Consider the following 19,611-nt stretch of genomic DNA (forward strand, 5'->3'; position numbering starts at 1 on the left):
TCTGGGACTGGCTGGGGGCTGGGTGGTGACAGTGCAGGCTCAAATGCTAAGCCTGCACTTCTGAGGAGTCCAGGGTCCAGCCCTTTCCTCCAGAAGCTTGTGTTTGGAAAACATGCACCTTGCTCAGTGGCCTGGTATTCGGGGACATGACGGGTATCAGGACTAGACGTGTCTGATTACTTTATAGTTTTGTGTATCTGTTAAAGCAGGTGATTTCTATCCAATGCCCACCTACTTCCCGTATCTCTGCCACCTGTCGTCAAGGGCAGCCCCACACGTCTGGCTCCAGGGCTTCCCCAGGGCAGCGTGCTCTGGGTCCAGCCCATCTTTCTGGAAGTGTGTTCTGCCAGCTTCTCTGTGGCTGCCCTCTTGGGCAGTGAGTGCCCACAGCGGAGGGGAGGGGGAGAGGTGGATGGAGACACGCAGATGAGAGAGATGGGAGAAGGTGGGGGGAGGGGAGGGAGACGGAGCAATCGAGGTACCGAGGGCTGGGGCATACCTGGGGCACCCCGTTCATTGGCTTCTCCCTCTGGCTATTTACCTCTAAATTCCAGAACATCCATCTCTTAGCTCAGGCCCCTGGGAGCTCAGTTCTGTCCTCGCAGCCCAAGGGTCCCCACCAACACGTGGGGGGTGCCCACCTCCAAGCGGCCCAAAGAGGCTCCGAGGAGGCACTGGGCGAGCCTTCAGCACGTGCTGGCCTTCCTCCATGTGCCTTGGCAGTCAGTGTTTGACACCAAACCCACGCGATTGTGAAATCGCCCAGCATGCCATGTCCTCGGCACTACCGTGGGCTCTGATTCTAAGTACCTTTGGAGCCACTTGCCCAGATGTGACCATCTGGTCCGGAAGATTCCCAGGCAGACGGCTGAGATAAGAGCCCGGCCTGCCTTCTCCAGCTCCGACTCTGGTATGGCGCCTCCAGCCAGAAGCCTGTTATCTCTCCCACAGAAAAGGAGCTGAGCCATACAGTCTGCAAACCTGCATCAGCCCCGGCACCGTGGCTGTACTGACCACACGCTCATGATGCTCTTGCCGTGTTTGTAATAAGGTTTTGTAGCAGGTTTATATTGCCACTTAGTTGGGTGTTTCCCAGATTCTGAATGGGGACTGGCAGATGTCACATGATCATTTGTCTCTTATGATATGAACCTTTCTCAGCACATGCCCCCGGGGTGGGATAATGCACACACGCTGATAGGAACGTGTGATTTGTAACAGGGACATAATTACCCTAAATAAATGCATGAACAAACAGCACCCAATACATCAGGGGCAAGTAAAGCTCCTCTCAGGAATGCAAGGATGAGTTGCTACATTAAGAGATTAAAAAGAGGAAAATCCTTGAGCATCTCAAAAGATAGTTAGTCCCCCAAAAGCATTTGGCAAAATGTAACTCTTATTACTAAGTTCCAAGCACACACAAGCAGAAACCTTCAGGAAGCTGAGAATGGGAGGAAAACTCATCAACCTCTGACAAACATTATTCTCAATACATTAGAATGGGGGTCAGCAAACTTCTCCAAAAGGTCGGAGAGCAAATATTTTAGGTTTTTCAGGTCAAATGGCCTCTGTCCCAACTACTTAACATGCCACAGTATGAAAGCGCCCATTAGACAACATGTAAATGAATGGGCCTGGCAGTGTGCTTCATTTACAAAGAGAGACCACCGTGGGCAGGATCTGGTCCCCTGCCACGGTTTGCAGACCCCCACACTAGAACCACTCACACTATAGCCAGAAACAAGAAAAAGTTGACTGATCATATGTTTGCATCCTAGCAAATGCAATGATACAAGAAAACAGGTGAAGTACAAATACTAAAAAGACAGATAAAAATGCAATCATTTGCATAATTATATGACTATTTGTCTAGAAAACCTAAAACAACCAACCGGCAAATCATTAGAATTACAAGTGGCAAATTCTAAAGTCAACATACAAAAACAATGACATTTATTAAAACAACAACATATAAAATTATGATGATTCATGAGCAAGTGTCCCATTCATGACAGCAATAACACTCAGGAATAGAGAAAGAACCAAGTGAATCTGACATAAGAGAAAACTAGAAAACTTCAAAACTTCACTGAAGTTTAAACGAGTCAAGACTCACCCTGGAGCCAGATTCCAGATCACCTGCTCATCAGCTTCCAAAGTGTGCCCACCGCTCCGTGTGATCCTGAAAAACTCCCGACTGGAGTGGGTAGAAACAGTCAGTCCTACACTTCATAAGAAAGAGAAAGTGTGTGAGATTAGCTCAGAAGTGTTTTTATGAGGGTGTGGACAAGGAATCTGCTGGGGAGTCGTCACAGCAGATGCATGGCTGTTGTGTGGAAATGGACCATCAGGCGCACAGGGCAGGATCTGAAGACCTGGGTTGGCACCATACAGTTCAGGGAGCTCAATTTATGATGAAGGTAGCATTTCATGTCGGTGAGGAAAGGGTACCTTTTCCAATAAATGACAATGTGACAACTGGCTGTGCATTTGAAAAATAAAATGTTGCACCCTCCAGCACAGTGCCCTCGCTCACACTCTCGTTTCCACACGGCTGCAGCTTCTCTCCGGGCCCCAGAGATGGGCAGGCTGCTCCCCACCGGCAGATGAGGACAGAGTCCTCAGCCACACCTGCTCTGGGGGTCCCTCAGGGTGCAGGAGTTTGCGACTCAAAATACAGTGCACTAGGCCCAGGAGACCCTGGATAAGGGCCCCTCCACCCCTTTCTGGGTTCTCATGGGCTGGGTCTAAATGTAACCCCCCATGATCCACCCTCAGCAGTTTGGGGGACCCTACTGGAAGAATTTGCAATCCTGGTCACATGCAGAGCCCCAGAGCAAAAAGGGCAAGATCCATGCCCTGGCTGGTGTAGCTCAGTGGATTGAGCGTGGGCCTGCGAACCATATGATTGCGGTTCGATTCCCAGTCAGGGCACATGCCTGGGTTGCAGGCCAGTTCCCAGCAGGGGACTCATGAGAGGCAACCACACATCGATATTTCTCTCCTTCTCTCCTTCCCTTCCCCTCTAAAGATAAATAAATAAAAAATCTTTAAAAGAAAAAAAAGGGCAAGGTCCTATGGAGTTGGTCCCCGTTCGGGGTCTCCTTTCGAATCACCAGAAGTCCCCACGCTGTGCTTCCTTCCATGGAGGAGCACCCAGACGCCCTCTGCGCCGCCCCATCTGTTTGCGGCTCTGTTGATGTTATCATCTGAGGGAGCTGAGACGAGTCCTTGAAACCGGCTCCCAAACATAAATAAGCAGTCTGTGTAAGGAAACAATGTATGCGCTCTTTGACATTTGCCAGAGTTGACCTCAGAGAGCGTGGAACAGATTCTCAGCCTGTCCTCCTCCTTGCCCCAAACCCCCACTCCATCCCTGCCATTGTGACTGCTGACCAGGCCTCCCCCTAAGGTCTCCCCTTCCATCTCCTCCTCTGCCCCACCCAGGGCCTCCCCCTCATGGGCTGGGAGGTGACTGTGAATGTGGCTGCAGCCTGGGGACATGACTGGGCCAAGCCGAGCAGCAGGAGCACTGGGCTCCCCTGGGACACACTGTCTGCTCCCCTCTCTGAAGAGGACACACATACCCCTTAGCCTGGCAGGTGTCTGTCCCGCCTCCCTCCCTTCACCCTGCTTCCTTCTGTGGAATCCCAGCTTCCAGAAGAGTTTCTTTGTCCTTTTTCAGAGACTCCAGGGTTCAGAGTTCTACCCATGTCTCTCTCACTCCAGGGCTGGGGTTCAGGTGTCCAGCACTGGAACTTCTAAGAATTGTGGGAAAAGATGAGACCCCAGGGCCCAAAGGGGATCAAAGCAATGGGCCCAGGACTCACAAGCCACAGCAGCCTGAACCTCAGGCCACATGGGGGGGGGGGGGTGGTGGTCCTTTCCCTATCTTAGGTGAGGGTCCTGAGGCTTGTCTTTGGGGTAGCTGGGCCAATCGGGGGAGTGGTAGCTCTGGGTGTTTCCAGGGCAGAAAGATGTGGGCCCCGGTCTGAGACACCCGGCTCCTTCGTCCTATCTGGAGGCTCCTCATATGCTCCTGTTTCCTTCCGCCTCTTTCCCCTCCTTCCCTCCGGAGCCGTGAGGCTTGGGAAGAAAGGGCTCTCCTGCCCTCTGGTGGCCAAGTGGGTGCGGATGGATGCTGCTGGGAGTCGCCTGTGAGCCAGCCCTTTCTCCAAACTGCACACCCAGACAATAAATCAACTATCAGAGACTGTTGTGCAGAAGGAAGCCAGTTCCAGTTATTTGTATAAACGTTTCTTTTTTCTCTTAATGAAACACGCATAAAACTTCTCCCAGTCACTCCTGGTAAAGACCATAATCCAGGAGTCTATCAGCAGAGGCGGAAGGGTGGGGGAGTTCTACCCATGGAAAGTTCTACCCACTTCCCTCGGGTGACGGGTGATGAACTGGGGGGTGGGTGCCCGGCGTGGACAGTCCCGGGCCTCTTTCTCCGTGAGGTGTTCCCGGAAGAAATAATGGTGCAAGGGCCGCAATAGGCACCTCGATCTCCTGGAATGGGCAGGGGTAGAGTCACGACTTGGAGCCCGGGGGCCGGAGCAAGGCCGGGCACCTGCCAGCAAGGGCCGAGTGCTGCCCCAGCGCCGCCTCACTGGCCAGCTGAGCGACGCAGAGCTCAGGCCGAGACCCTCCCCAGCCCGCAGGAGGCGACATTCTTGCACCTGAACGCGCGTCCCCGCTCAGTCCTAGGCGCATACCACGTCCCGGGACTCAGGAGAAGTCCAGACTCCGGAAGACGCTGGACGCACGTGTGGGGCGGGACAAGCGGCGTTGCCGTGGCTACAGGAGACGCTATCCGAGGGGACTCCGGGCGGACGCTTCCGGGGCGGGGCGTGCTCCCCGGAAGTGCGTGGCCGCCCGGGGCCATGGCGGGGCTGTGTGTTGTCTGTTTGCTTCTTGGGGCAGTGTCCTGGCAGTCGGTCTGGGCCTCGGGCGAGGAGTTCTGGCCCGGCCAGTCGGCGGCCGACATCCTGTCGGGGGCAGCGTCCCGCAGGAGGTAAACGCGCTTCCATGCGATGGGCGGGAATCGTGGGTTGGTGGGGGCGGGGCTAGTAACCCGGGGCTTGGAGAGGTGGACGCGAGCCTGGGTCACTCTGGGCGGTCGCGACCCCAGGAGACCCCAGGAAGGCCTGGCTGAGGGTCAGGGTTAAGGGGCTGGCCCGAGGACGCTGTTAGATAGTGCGGGTTCTTGCCGGGGTTTCGCGGAGTCTCAGGATCACGTGTTTGAAGGGGGTGGTTCTTAAGAAAGCGCAGCCTTGTTTTTATCTGCACCTCTTGAGTCTTCGAGTCTCCATCCATATGTTCACGTCTCAGGCATAATAAAATAGGGATCAGTGCAGGTCATCTTGTACAAAACAGTCCTTGTGCTGGGTGAGATGGTGCAGAGATGGGTCCTTCCTTTGGGTGTTTGCAGGCCCAAGCCAGGGATTACACCCAGCTTCATCAGTAGTAACAGAAGTTCGGGGGAAAACTAAAGTGGAGATGAGAGGAGTTGAGGCTGGCGGTAACTATCGTGGTAGAAGCTGAACACCCCTGCCTGCGTGTTCCTAGCGGTAGCGTTGCTTTGGATGGGGCAGCAGTTCTCAAAAGTGTGTCCAGGGACCCCCTGAGGTGTCATGACTCATTTGTGGTAATACCAGGTGGTCCTTGCCTTTTTCACTCTCTTTCTCCCACGCGTTTACTGGGAGGTTTTCCCAGAGACCACCTGTGATACCACAGCACATTGAACGCAGCAGCAGATGTGAGAATCCGGCTCTCACCACACCAGACTTGCAGAAATTACAAACATCACCACTGTTTTCACTAATTATTTTTGTTTTGAAAATACACTTTCTTTTCCTTTTAAAATGTTAATGATAGCATGTAATAGGCTTATTCTTTTTTTTATTTTCACAGTATTTTTTAAAATTAAATTTATTTATTTATCTTTAGAGGGGAAGGGAAGGAAAGAAGGAGAGGAATACCAATGTATGGTTGCCTCTCGTGAGTCCCCTGCTGGGAACTGGCCTGCAACCCAGGAATGCCCGGACTGGGAATCGAGGTTTATTCTTTTTAACATGCTTACGTTAACTTTTAACACAGGAATTATCTATAGCATTAACACATGTGAACAGCAGTCTTTTGGGGTCCTCAGTAATTGTTAGGAGTGTGATGTCGGCTGTAGACTGCTGGGCTTAGTTGTGGATTATTGCTAGTTGTTAGGCAGATGCTGCTTCTGCTTGTGGGTCAGATGGAAGTGGGTGAGCAGCTGCCTCCACTGCACAGACTAGGAGGCCCCACGGTGGGCGATCAGCTGTGGATCACGGGTGCATCTGGATTTTCTGTCCAGAAGCCTCCTCGCTAAAGCATCACTGTCCTGCTCCTCCCTGCCAGGTACCTTCTGTACGATGTCAACCCCCCAGAGGGTTTCAACCTCCGCCGGGATGTCTACATCCGCATCGCCTCCCTCCTGAAGACCCTGCTGAAGACTGAGGAGTGGGTGCTGGTGCTGCCCCCATGGGGCCGTCTCTACCACTGGCAGAGCCCCGACATTCACCAGATCCGAATTCCCTGGTCCGACTTTTTTGATCTTCCGAGTCTCAACAGAAACATCCCTGTCATTGAATACGAGCAGTTCATTGCAGGTGAGGTGGTGGCTCTGCTGTGCGTGGTAGGCCTGGCTGGGAGCTCGGCCAGTGGGCTTTCTCACTGCGCCCATCGTCGTCACCTTAGCTCTATGGAGGGGCCCTATATCCTTCCACTTCCCACACTACACAGTGGGCTTGGTCTTGCCTTGGTTTTTCTAAAAAAGCAGATCCGAGAGTGCAAGCCCTGTGCCCCCTCACCTCTTGATAACCGTGGGAGCCTGGTGGGTCAGGGAAGGGCAGTTAGAGCTGCCTGGAGAACGCCGCTGCCGCAGAGGGGCTGTCCCAGTGGGACTCGGCTCCCTGTGCAGGAGAGGTCATTTCGCCTGAAGGGAAACACGACGCGTGCGTGGCACTGACCTGTGATGTCCACTGCAGTGCTGGTGAAGACTTGCAACAGTACATTGTTTTGTTTAGTCCTGCTTAGTCTTCCCTTTTTAACTTTTTAGAGAGAGAAGGGCTGAAGGTTTTTTAAGAATAAAGGTGTTGAGAACTTATTGTTGCTTTGTTTAGAAGACATAAAAAGTCACTGATCTCTCTTTTCCCCTTCCCTGGAGAGGCCTAGGAGAGCCAGTCAGTGTTCAGGCCACTGATACAGTGTAACATTTGTTGATGAGCCACAGTCTCCAAGCTGCCGATACTCTGTAACAGTCACTGGTGGATCAGGTCTCTGTGTTGCCCATGCTGTGGAAGGCTGAGTGGGTTCCTAGTCTGCTGGGACCTGGACAGCTTAGAATCACTGCTCACACTGCGGATGGTGACTCACATCTCCATTTTTCAAGTTCTGTTCTCACTGCACCATAGGCCCTGTCACTTTGATAGGGTTTTGTGGTGGAGTCAGCCCTGTGAGTGCAGCAGGCCCAGAACGACATGGGGAGTATCTGCTCCGAAGAGGCAAACTCTGAGGCTGTACAAAGCATTCTTGGAACACTTTCTCCCCAATCCAAGGTGAAAGATGTAGCTGGGTATGTAATCCGACTTGATTTAGCCTAGGAAACCATCTGCCCTTGGTCTGAACCTGGGTTATGGAGCCTCTCAGAGAACCTGCCCTTCACCTTCCTGCAGGGTGGGGTGGCAGGTGTCCTGAGAGGTGGGCACAGGGACTGGGCTGGGCCTTAGCCATTTGAGATTGTGCCTAGTGACTGGAAACTGTGCGTAGGTCGGGACGGGAGGCAGGTGTCCTCTCTCCTGCTCCCCAGACTCCATCCCCGCAGCTGGAGCTACCAGGGGGAGGGAGGACAGAGTACCCTGAGTGACGTGCTTGGAAGCAGTCCACCCTGTCCGACTAGCTGACTCTGCTTAGCTGTTTCCTTCCTTTCAGAGGGAGACAGGCCTGGGTTCCCATCCTGGGATGGGGCGCTGGGGCACGTGCAGCAGAGCAGCCAGCCATGCACCGGCCTCGTGGTGTTGCATCACTTCCCCCTCGCTTAAGAGGAGCCCCTGGAGCTCTGGCATCAGGTGCCACTGCCATGCAGATGTTAGTGCCCGAGCAAGAGTGAGTGTGCAAGACACCAGGATTTCACTTGCTGTTGCTCTCTGGTCACTTGGTTTGTTCATCTCGTATTTGAACAAATCTTTGACAGCCACAGATGTGGCACACACGTTCTAGGTGTGGGTGTGAGTGGTGGGTAAGGGGGACCTAGGCCCCTCTGCTCTCCTGGAGCTCCTGTGGGGAGCAAAGAGCAGCAGGTGAAGACGTAAATGAGTCACTGCAGCGGGCGGCATTTGAGATGCCGAGGAGTGCACAGAGAGAAGGAAAGGGACCCCCCCCCCCCGGCCCTGCCCCCCGCAGTGTCGGAGAGGCAGGTGGCTATGCTGGGGAAGGTGTCCTGGGAGGTGTAGTTTGAATGGTCTCACTGGTCGACAGCAAGCTGTGGAGGCCGGGGGGGCGGTGGTCCAGGTGGGAATTGCTGTTCAGAGGTTCCGGGTGAGGGGGGAGCATGCTGATGCCTTGGAGGCACAGTGGGGAGGCCAGCCAAGGAGGAGCTCCGGAGAGCAGGGTGAGGGAGGGAGTGGGGTCTGTGGCTGGGGTGGGGGAAGTGGGGGTGCAGGAGTGAGGAGAAGCCCGAGGGCAAGCCCAGGTGCTGCGAGAGGTCAGGGTGGTGAAGAGCCCGTGGGAGCAGCGGAGGCCTGGATGGGCTCCAGCAGCCCGAGCCGAACCCTCACCCCTGTAGGGACCCTGTGCCCTGAGGTCATTTGTTCTGTGGTGGCGCGGAAGAGTTGGGGAAGCTTCCCCCAGTCCTAGGAAAGAAGGGGGCCATAAGTAAAGTGATGATTCTCTGTCAATGGCAGTCTGACGTGGGCCACATGTGTGCTTAGGTTACTGCTTACTGTCAGTGGTTGGTCCCCTCCAGAGTCCGGTGGGCCCTTCATCGACCAGGTGTACGTCCTGCAAGGTTACGCAGAAGGGTGGAAAGAGGGGACCTGGGAAGAGAAGGTTGACGACCGGCCCTGCCTCGACCCGCTGCTGTATTCGCAGGACAAGCACGAGTACTACAGGTAGGACATGGCCAGCCTTCCCGTGCCCAGTGACGGGTCTGAGGTTGTCACCCGGCCTCCAGAGCGGCACGTGTGGCCACATGACCACACTCTCCACCCGCCAGCTGCTCACTGCTTCCTAAAGGGAGGGTCTCCTTTCAGCCTCCCAGCAGTGCCCGGGCCTCCTTGACCCCTGTTCACAGAGGCCTTGGGCCACTTTAAAAACACCTGACTGAGACACGTTTACCTTTCCCAGTGTTCGTTGTTTGCACCAGGTCCTGGAAACAGTGGTCTTGTCACCGCAGTTGTAAGTTGCCATCAGAAGACCTCTTGGTGGGAGGGCTGCCACCTCTAACACTCTGAGCCACACAGCAGCTCTTTGGAAGAGCAGTGTTTTAGGGACCGTCACTGTCACAACTCTGGCACTGAAGTGTGAAGGGTCACTTCCATCCGGTTCCTTCTGGGCTACCCCTGCCTTTCCATCCCTGTACCCAGTTCCTGGAAGGAACTTCAGTGGTCTCATGGGGTCAGGTGAAATTGATGGTTTCTTCAGAAATTTTCACACGGACGTCCCTACTGCTAATCAGGCCCAATGAGCTGTCACCATGGGAAACACTGAGCATATTGAGGTCAAGGTGACACATGTGCATCCAGGTGTTGCTCACTGCCTGTGGGAACAAGCTGAACTGAGGGCTCCTGTGGCTCTTCTTTTCCAGAGGATGGTTTTGGGGTTACGAAGAAACAAGGGGTCTAAACGTGTCCTGTCTGTCTGTTCAAGGATCAGCATCCATCATTGCGCCTGTGCTTTTGAGAAACACGTCAGCACGGTAGGTGACAGGCCAGTACGTGAGGGTGTGCATGCGTGCGCATGCACTCGTGAACTTGTGCATGAGTGTATTCGTGCATGTGTGAGTGTGCATGGGTGCATCTATGCATGTGTGTCTGCATGTGTGTGCATGGGTGGGTCTGTGTGAGCACATGAATGTGTGTGGTGGTGTGCACATGTGTGTGCATGTGTGTGCTCTGTCCTGGTGGCATCAGAATTCCTTCTGACCGTGACCTGTGTGGGGTCACTGGAGAGTTAGACCTTGTGCCCTCCCCCACACTCACCTCGCAGCCAGGTGGGACAGGCGTTGGCTTCCAGGAGGAGGCTGCATGTGTCCTTGGGGAAAGGCCGGGAAAAGGCCCCCAGTTTGGCTCAGTGGCACTGAGACTGTGCTGCAGGTGCCTCCTGTGGTCCCCATGGGTGGGTGCCCCTTGGAGCTGCCCCTCCTTTGAACTGCATGGCGGGGTCACACCGCCAGTTCTATGGCTGGTGGCTAGTGGGGTCACTCACACCTGTTTCAGTCGGGGTCCCTGGTTGAGGTGATGGAGACTGGCTGAGGCCCCACTGGGTGCAGTGGGGGTGAAAGGGGTCCTTGGGGGAGGGGCAGTGAAGAGGGGGGACAGGAGAAGGTGGTGGGCTGGACTGGGAGTGGCACCCATTTTATTTTCTTCATCCATCCTGGTGATGGCCAAGTGTTCCCGTAGCAGTGGGAACATGTGGCTGAGGCAGGTGAGGGCAGAGACAGAGCTGGAAGGGCAGGGCTGGGAGGGTTCTGAAATGACCCACTGTGATGCTGGGGCGCTGGGGCGCTGGGGCAGTTAGCCAGAGCTGGCCTTGAGTGCTTGGTGGTGCAGGGGCCCGATGCTTCCCATCTGGGTCACTTCTGAAATGAGGCTTTCCCATGCAACCCCTTGAACCTGACCTTGGTGAGGTCAGAGAAGTGTCTGGAGCCTCTCCCAGAAATGCTCCTCTGGGCAGCTGCTTCTGGCCACTCCTGTTGGAAGTGTATTAGGCCCCCCAACCCCCTCCCCCTGCTCTGTCCTATCCCTGGTGGCCTGGTGCCTCTCGGACTGCAGCAGCCCTCACTCACCACTGGGTGGCGCTGAGAGGTGCCTGCGAAGGCCCGAGTCCACCAGTTTGGTTTGTGAAACAGACTGACTAGGGAGCGGGACAGGGTCTTGGCAGCCAGGCCGTCATGTTCTTAGAAATCTCCTGCAGGTTGAGTTGCTGGGAGACATGGAACTCTGAAATAAGGAGCCCCTTCTGAGCTGCCTTTAGTGCAAAGCAGGCACATGAGGGCAGGCCTCCCGTGACAGCTGCACTGATGCTGTTGAGCCCTGGGGAGCTCAGCGCCCAGGGGAGCCTCTGGGCATCTCCGAAGCCTGGCTGATTCGGATTCTCCACGGGTCACAGCAGGGTCACAGTCCTGCCCCTATGTGCCAGTACGCCAGGCAGGGCCCTGCCTCGTCCCTTTCAGCCCATTTTCTCTGCGTTAGGACCACCAGGGGGCATGCTAGGTGGGCCTTGGAAGGCAGAATGCAAGTGGGTCTGTCATAGGCCAGCAGACCTCTGCTGAAGGAACCAGGTTTTCACTTATGGAAAAGCTGGATCGTGGGCCCAGCCGTGAGCTCTGGCTTTGCTGGTTCCTAAACCAGCCTCGTCACTAAAAATGCTTGGGTTTCAAAAGCAGATCCTGCTGAAGTTTGGACCTGAGGGACGTGTAAGCTCACTAGTCACTTTTCTCTGCATCTCACAGGTAAGAATACAGCCAGCACAAAAGGAGACACGTGCCCAGAGTGCAGGCCCCTGGATCTAGGCGCGAGGGCAGTGGGGAAAGGCAGCTCTTGGCATATCGTGCCTGGACAGCTAGGGGCAGAGCCACAGTTTAACGGCACACATGACGGAACGTGCGTTTCTGTGGGCAGTGCTGTTTCATTGTGACACGGGCCCTTCTCCCGCCGACCCTGGGTGCTGCCACTGTGTCCAGCCACTCCGTTTCTTCCCAGGGCTTTTCTGCCTCTGTTGAATGTTTGGGTGTGTGCACCCCCTCGTTTAGACACGAATGGAGTCGTGCTCTGTGTTTCTTCTGCGAGTTTGATGTCCCTCAGTGTGGAAGACCTAGGGGGTCACAGCATTTTTCTGCGGTGGTCTCTGCCCAGATGTACGGGACTTAGCTGAACCAGCCCAAGGAGGTGGTCTTTGGTTGGTTGGTTGGTTTTTGGTGTTACAAACAGGAAACATTTTTGTCCACAAGTGGGGGAGGAGAGCCGGAGGCTCGAACCCAGAGTAGAAGTGACTGGGGCTGTGGGGTGTGCATGTTAATGTGCGGCACTGGTGGGCTTGTCCCCACACACGGCCACCCAGGTGGGGAGCCAAGGTCCTGAGCTGGCAAGTGAAAAGTGGGTCCCTGTGTTAGTTTGTGTTTCTTTGATTTCAGAGTTTTTCCCAAGTTTTTCTGAACCTGCTGAAGTCTTGCCAGTTTCTGTGCCTGTTCTTCAATGGTTTCTGGGGTTTTTTCCCCAACCTTTACCATCCCAATATTCTTAGCAATTCTTCCAAGTTCCACTTTCATAGTCTGAGTTTCCACGTTGCACTTCGACCACGGAGGCCTGGTTCTGTTGCAGTGCAGCCCCCGGCCACCTCCCCCTTCTCCCCAGCACAGCCTTCTCTCCACATCTGTCCTGCCCCCGCGTCACCCATCCCCAGTGGGTGTGGACCTCTTTCTGGAGTGTCCCCTCTGTGCGTGCTGATGCTGCAGGTGGTTTGGTGACCTAAAACACAGCCTCTCTTGGCCCTCGCTCTGCAGGGCAGGAACAGACGGTCGTCACTGAAGACGGTACCAGCTTTGGCTTGAGAAACATAAACAGCGTAAGGAGTTCCTCGTCCCTGTTTTACTGGTGCCATTTTTTAAAGCGAGGAGTAAACACCCCCATGCCTCTGTGGAAGCCCCCATTACGTGGCTTTGCCCTTTACCTGCTGACATGTGGAGTTAAAGGATTTTCTATTGTTGAACCGTCTTTTATTCCTGGTGTGAACTGTATTGGTTACATGGGTCACTTCCTCAGTAGACTGCCGGTTTCTGTTTGCTAGTTTTGTTCAATTGGTTTGTTTTATTTTTTGCATTGATAGTCACAAGTAGGCTCTCGACCTCTGGTGCAGTGGCTGGGACAGGAGCGACCCCGTGAATGCTTCGAGCCACTTAGAAATAAGAACCCTCTCAGAACTGTGGTGTGGGGGCCCAGGCAGCTGCTGCTTAGAGGGTCAGCAGTAGCTCCCCACTTGCGCCCTGATGACCCACGAAGTCAGCGCCCTCTGAATTCACCCCAGTGACCCTGGCCCGAGGCCCCCATGCTGGTGGTGCTGTCTGGCACATGTGAGGTTCAGTAACCATTTTTAAAGCTAAACTTTCCTCTCTCTTTTCCTGCTGTTCAAAAATAGGTCCGTGATGTTAGACAGAGCCGAGAACCTCCTGCACGACCACTACGGAGGGAAGGAGTACTGGGACGTGAGTGCTGCCCGGGCGTTGGCCTGTAGTGCCATACAGTTTTAGTTTGTTCGGTTTTTGAAAATCTAAGGCTGTCAGCCGCTCTTGTTTTCAACCTTGCTGACTGAAACCATGAGGCTCTGATTAGTACTGAGTGTGGGTATGGCCGTGAATTCCCCCACTACACTCGGGGTGCCCCAGGGTGAGGGTGAGCGTGAGGGTGAGGGTGTGGCCAGGTCTCGGAGTGGGGGCCCGGGTAACTGTCAGCTGCCACCTGCTCCCACATCTGCAGCAGCCTGTCCTTTCCTGCCACCTCATCCTTCAGTATCTGCGTCTAGGGCTTTTTCTGCTCCTCTCTCTTCAGCTTTGACCAGTAGGGTATTTTCTGCCACTTTGACAAGTAGGGTATTTTCCGCCACGGGGGCTCCATCTCTGCTTTTTTTTTTTTTTAAACATTTTATTTATTTATCTTTAGAAGGGAAGGGAAGGAGAGAAGTATCAATGTTTGGTTGCCTCTCATGAGTCCTGCTGGGAACTGGCCTGCAACCCAGGCATGTGACCTGACTGGGAATCGAACCTCGATCCCATCTCTGCTTTGATGGGCCACTGGCTCTGGCTGACTTGATGCCACGGCCATCGTGCATGAAGGGTGGTGGAGCTCAGAGAGCGGCTTCTCCTCTGGCAGCAGCGTGCCGCTGACATGGTGGCATGGGTGGCGGCTGGCTTGTCAGGCCACTGGTTCGGAAACAAGGCACAGGCAGGGACAGGCAGGACAGGAGAAGGACAGGCAGGAAGCGCGTCCGGAGAAGAGCCTGTGGCTGCGAGGGGTCGCTGTTCCAGCCTCTCTGGGACCTGGCCTGGGGGCTCTGCTGGGCAAGGAGTGGCTCTCCTCACGGGGGCTGTGTGCAGGCGTCCTAAAGGATTGGGGGCGGGCGGGGGGAGGGGGGGACACCTGCCCCTGCCGGGTCGGCTCCGCTGCCTCGGCTTCCAGCATCACCCAGATCTCAGCATGTGAGGAGAGATTGCTTCTTGGGAGATGTTGGTGCTGGAAAAAAAAATACACGTTTTTAGGTAAATTCCAGCTGTATTAAAGAAAAAACACCAAGCTCACCTTCAAGGCAGACGTTTTCTCCCCCTTGTGGGCTTTGGTGCCCTCTGCCTGTTCACCCCCTAGAGGCCCTGTATAAGGCCAGTTTGTGGGACCCTCTGCGCTCTGGCGCCCCCTGGCTGCCGTGGCGGTGCCCTTGGGGGCAGCCCAGCCATGCAGTTGGCTTGATTTTGTCATCTTCCCGGTTTCCCAGGTTTGTTCATTGAGGAGCTGCAGGTTTGTTATTTGTGGCAGCCAATTTCTTTAAAGGAGAAACACAGCAATTTGGGTCCTGTCATCTGTACACCTGGCGTGCGATAAAGGGCAGCGCCCATGCTGCCTCTCAGCCATGAAGTAACTGGCTCGCCCCTCCTGCTGGGGGCGCCCACACCCTGTTGCTGTGGGTCAGGAGGCTGAAGAAATGGGAGTCACGTCCCCTGTGCAGCCACAGACCTCCTCTGTGGTCAGGGTCTGCCCTGTCCAGGGCTGTGGGGCCTCCCATGGGTGGGCTGGGCTGGGCAGAGGACAGGTGAGACCTGACCACATGTCCTGGGCACCTCCTGGACAGGTCGTTTCAGAAGCATGAATTGCCATTGTTGTCACTGTCGATGTAACAGTCCTGTGCCTTCAGCGTCATGGGCCCCCCACTAGCTTTTCAGGTCCCCCTACAAGAGCTCCCCCACAGTGCCAGTCACAGTCAGGGCTTGGCCCTGCCGGGCAGGGCATGGGCTCATGGCTGTCGGCCTACAGAGCTCGTCGTGGGTCAGTGTCCTCGTGAGCTCTCTCCTCACTGACTGGCTAACGGTTGCTGCCTTGTCACCCTGCTGGACGGCCCCGTGGCTGAGCAGGGACCCTGCATGGCTCGGCCCTCCCGAGTGCCAGCTTGGTGTCCTTGGTGTTTCTGTTAGATTTTGGGACTGGTCTCTGGATTTGGCAGGACCCCAGGGGCTTGTTGCGGGGGTCAGGGTGGGGGCCAAGCGGGCACCCATCTGCAGGCACACGGGCTGGGGTGCTCAGCTGGGCCGTGTCCACACCCTAGACGCGGCGGAGCATGGTGTTTGCCGAGCGCCTGCGGGCGGCGGGCGACGAGTTCCGAAGTAAACACCTTAACTCCACGGACGAGGCCGACAGGATCCCCTACGAGGAGGACTGGACCAAGATGAAGGTAGTTTCTGTCTGTTTCCAGTTTGGGGAAATGTGAACTGTCCTTTTAGATGCAAAATAATGAATCCCTTACTTTACAACAGGTGGGGGTGGCATGATTGTCACCTTCGGTGTCACCGCCCTTAACACAGTCCACACTCATTGCTGTAATTCCCGTGGATGCCACTTACCGGGGACCCTGCCCCACCCACCTGGCCCACGCACATGCACACACTGGCTGGTGCAAGTTCAGGGCTGTTGCTAGGACTGTGTCCCTGCAGGGAAGGGAAGGGGAGTTACTGCAGCTTCTGGCAGCCACGAGGGTCACTCTGGGAGTGAGACAGCGGCGACAGGAGGTCACGCTGCGTTCTGTGTCGCCTGTTCTACAAGACGAGCAGTAAAGGGGAAGAAGGCAGGACACCCCCACACCCCCAAAAGCACCGCTTAGCCTCTTGGTCTGTCATCATCCTTTTTAAGGATTGTTTTTCTGAAATGTTGGGTTTTCCTGTAATTTTAACAAATCGTATGTCGCTTTTTCCAAATTGTGGTTTTTAGCAGCAAACTGTTTCATAGAGAGGAACGCTGTTTGACCGGTTTGCTCTCCTACGGGGCATTTGGCCATTTTCACGTGGGATGGCGTTGTTCAGGCACTCATTAGTAGGTATGTGGGTGGTCTCCCCCAGAAAAACACTAGGTGGAAGGCTTTTGTCCCTTATCCAGTTTGTATTATTTTTTCTAGCATTTTATTTGCTCTTTTACGTTCAGATCAAAGGGTATGATAATTAGTGACTCCGGCCTTAGAAAGACACCCTGTCTGCCTGAGAGCCTCAGGGAGACGCACAGAGGAGGATGCTGAGTGTGGACCCCGCATCCACCCTGCACCCCCGCATGCCAGCACCTGGACGCTGACACAGCTCGTGGGTCTGCCTCATCGTGTCTCCGTCTTGCTCTGCCAGGTCAGGCTGGGTTCCTCACTGGGGGGCCCGTACCTCGGCGTCCACCTGAGAAGGAAAGACTTCATCTGGGGCCACAGGGAGGACGTGCCCAGTCTGGACGGCGCTGTGAAGAGAATCCGCAGCCTCATGGAGAGCCACGGGCTGGACAGAGTGTTTGTGGCCACAGACGCTGTCAGGACAGGTGAGCAGTGCTGGCCTCTGCCTTTCTCTTCCTGCCCTGGGTGCGTTCTGGGTGGACCTGGGCATGGACACTGACCTGTGGCGCTGGGAGGTGAACCTGGCGTTTTGTGGTTTTGTCCTCTTTGTGTCTTTAGCCAGTTCCTGAGGAATTAGCCTGTCATCCTGGTGGGCAGACGCCTGTTGGCACCTGCATATCCCTGCTCAGTGTCTCCTTTTAATTTGCAGAATACGAGGAGCTGAAAAAGCTGTTACCGGAGATGGTGAGGTTCGAGCCCACGTGGGAGGAGCTGGAGCTCTACAAAGACGGGGGCGTGGCCATCATCGACCAGTGGATCTGCTCGCACGCCAGGTGCCCCGGCTGAGGGCGCACGTGTTGGGTTTCCTGAGGCTCACAAGTCCGGAGTACCTGACGCTTGGCACAGGCAGAGTTTTGGGCCTGCGTTGGTCACTGCCGCATGTCTGCTCCACTGTTAAGTCCCTTGTCACGTTGGGTTCAGTGGGCCTTGGGTGGTCTCAGGGTCTCATTCCTTTGACCCGTGGTGCACTGTCCCCCCTGCTTTACCCAAAGCCACCCCTCTACCTGACGTTGTCAGAAGAGGGCCAGTGCGGCCCACCCCCATTCCCAGTGCTGCCTGCCAGGAGCAGCCCCTCCTGGGTCAAGTCCTTGGAGACTGGGCCCAGGATGTGCTGAGTCGGAAAGCGCTCGCCCGTCTGCCCAAGGGAGAGTGGGTCCTGGGTCTCCCTGTGGGTCCCTCTGAGGACTCCTCTGCCCGTTGGTGCTGGGAGGAGGTCAGAAAGAACACTGCGGTAAAGTGGAAATTAAAAGTGGAGTAGCGAGATTTCCTTCTGTCCTTGGGGTTCTCAGACCCCTGGGTGGCTGTGCGTGTCTGGCTTTCGTGGGTCGGCACGTGCATCTGTCCTTGGGCGTGCTGGGTGCTGTAGGAAAGGCCCAGGGACGCCCTTCTCCAGGGCAGGAGGCCCTTTTCCTCTGCTGGGCAGGTGGCGTTGTGGGGCGGGCTCCACCCCGGCAGGGATGGGGCTGGGTTGGGGCTGAGAGACTCGGCCTGTACCTTGGCCAGCCCCCTCCCCTCAGGCTTCTGAGCCAGAGCCTGACAGCCCTGTCTCCTCAGCCCCCAGAGTTCTGTGGATGTTTTGCACTTAGTGCTTCCGCCCCCTGCCTTCCACAGACCCAAACCTGGAGGACGCCTTGCAGGGCCAACTCTGTGCCTTTGTCCCCAGACAGCCATGTTGGAGGGCGCTGGCGGCTGCAGGTGATTTCTTCCCAGCACCCCAGCCTTGCTAGTGGTTCTGAGCCCACGCCTGTTGGAGCCAGAATCTAGCAGGTGTTTCGAGTCTGCCCCCTGCGGGGCTGTCTGTCTCCTGAGCACCCAAGACTCAGCCAGGTCCCACCAGCCTAGCCTGTGGGCTCCTCCAGCTTCTGCTCCATCCTGCCAGCCCTGGCCACTTGGCCGTGATGGCAGCCACAGAGTGCCAGGACCTGAGGGCTGGGCAGGTGTCTGAGGGTCTTTGGGCACATGACCAGTTCCATGCAACTCTGGTGACCCCCGCTGTTGCTTTGCAGGTTCTTCATTGGCACCTCTGTCTCCACGTTCTCCTTTCGGATTCATGAGGAAAGAGAGATCCTAGGGCTGGACCCCAAGACCACGTACAACCGCTTCTGTGGGGACCAGGAGAAGGTGTGCGAGCAGCCCACGCACTGGAAGATAGCGTACTAAGCTGGCGCCTTGGGGGCCCCATGCCTTGCACCCGTTTTACACACAGTGTACTTACTGGCTTCCCATAAGGACACAAGTCACCGTGGGGTCGCTCCTGCCCCTGGCCAGCAGCTAGACAGGCAAACCATCAGGACTCAGGGTCTCAGGCCCAAAGGCCACACATGTGGGCACAGTGCGCCACCTCGCAAGCCACAGTGTGTGCCACGCTGCCCCCGTGGAGGGGCAGAGGCCCTTGGAGGGCTGTCAAGGCCCTTGGATTTGGTGTGACTTGGGTCTGCGGGTCAGTCATTGTAACTCCTGTTCCGGCCCCCAGAGCAGAGCCCTTGGTTCTGCCCTTTTGTCCTGAGTGTGACCTCATGTGAGCTGGAAGGAGGTGAACCGCTGCCTGGCAGAGCCAGGGTGGGGGCTGTGAGGTGATCCCTCCCTCTCAGAGTGCTAGAAAGTTCCACGGCAGGTCTTGAGTGATTTGGCCTGGTCATGCAGAAACTAGTCCATCTTCACACCGTTGTCCAGGTGGCTGCCTGTGCATTGCGACTGTCACTGCAACACTCGTGGACGGGGTGGCAGCACTTGTCCGAGAAGCCCCCCCCCCTTGCTGGCAGGGGTGCGACTGGGCGGGGCCTGGCAGGCAAGCTGCTGTCCTCAGGCTCCGCCCTTCCCCAGGAGCCGGTTTCAAGGCCTCAGCCTGCTGCCACTGGTGGGCACGCCCCCAGGCACATGGGTCGGCCCCACCCTGTCCCTTCTAACTGGGAACCCTGACTAAAGGGACACCTGGGCAAACAGCGGTGGACAGCGAGCACATGCCGTCTGAAGGGTGGGCACACGGGACCCTTCTGCTGAGCCTGGCAGCTGGGACATGATGGGGTCGAGGCCCACGGCCTGGGTGCTCTGTCTCCTTCCCAAGCTTCTGAAGTCTGCCCTGAACACTCACAGGGGTCCAGAGGTGTCAGCTGTGCAGGGTGAAATGATGAAATATTTATTCTATCTCCATTTGTATGTTCAAATATTAATAAAATAAATTTTCTAGAAAGCTGGAATCCTGAGGTACTCCCTCAGGGCTGCTGGGAGGGCCCT

At 55.8% G+C, this 19,611-nt stretch overlaps 1 protein-coding gene across 1 annotated transcript; it reads left to right on the top strand.

Annotated features, from left to right (window-relative positions):
* Positions 1–4,869: 4,869 nt before the first annotated feature.
* On the top strand, positions 4,870–19,553 carry POFUT2 (protein O-fucosyltransferase 2). Its single transcript, XM_037065218.1, has 9 exons — positions 4,870–5,020; positions 6,397–6,647; positions 9,002–9,146; positions 9,842–9,952; positions 13,390–13,456; positions 15,562–15,687; positions 16,622–16,802; positions 17,027–17,150; positions 18,384–19,553. The coding sequence occupies exons 1-9, from the start codon at positions 4,890–4,892 to the stop codon at positions 18,535–18,537; spliced, it is 1,290 nt and encodes a 429-aa protein (XP_036921113.1). The 5' UTR covers positions 4,870–4,889; the 3' UTR covers positions 18,538–19,553.
* Positions 19,554–19,611: the final 58 nt, after the last annotated feature.

This window comes from Sturnira hondurensis, unplaced genomic scaffold (assembly GCF_014824575.4).
Source record: "Sturnira hondurensis isolate 20B ecotype Veracruz unplaced genomic scaffold, ASM1482457v3 Scaffold0015596, whole genome shotgun sequence".
NCBI classification, from domain to species: Eukaryota; Metazoa; Chordata; class Mammalia; order Chiroptera; family Phyllostomidae; genus Sturnira; species Sturnira hondurensis.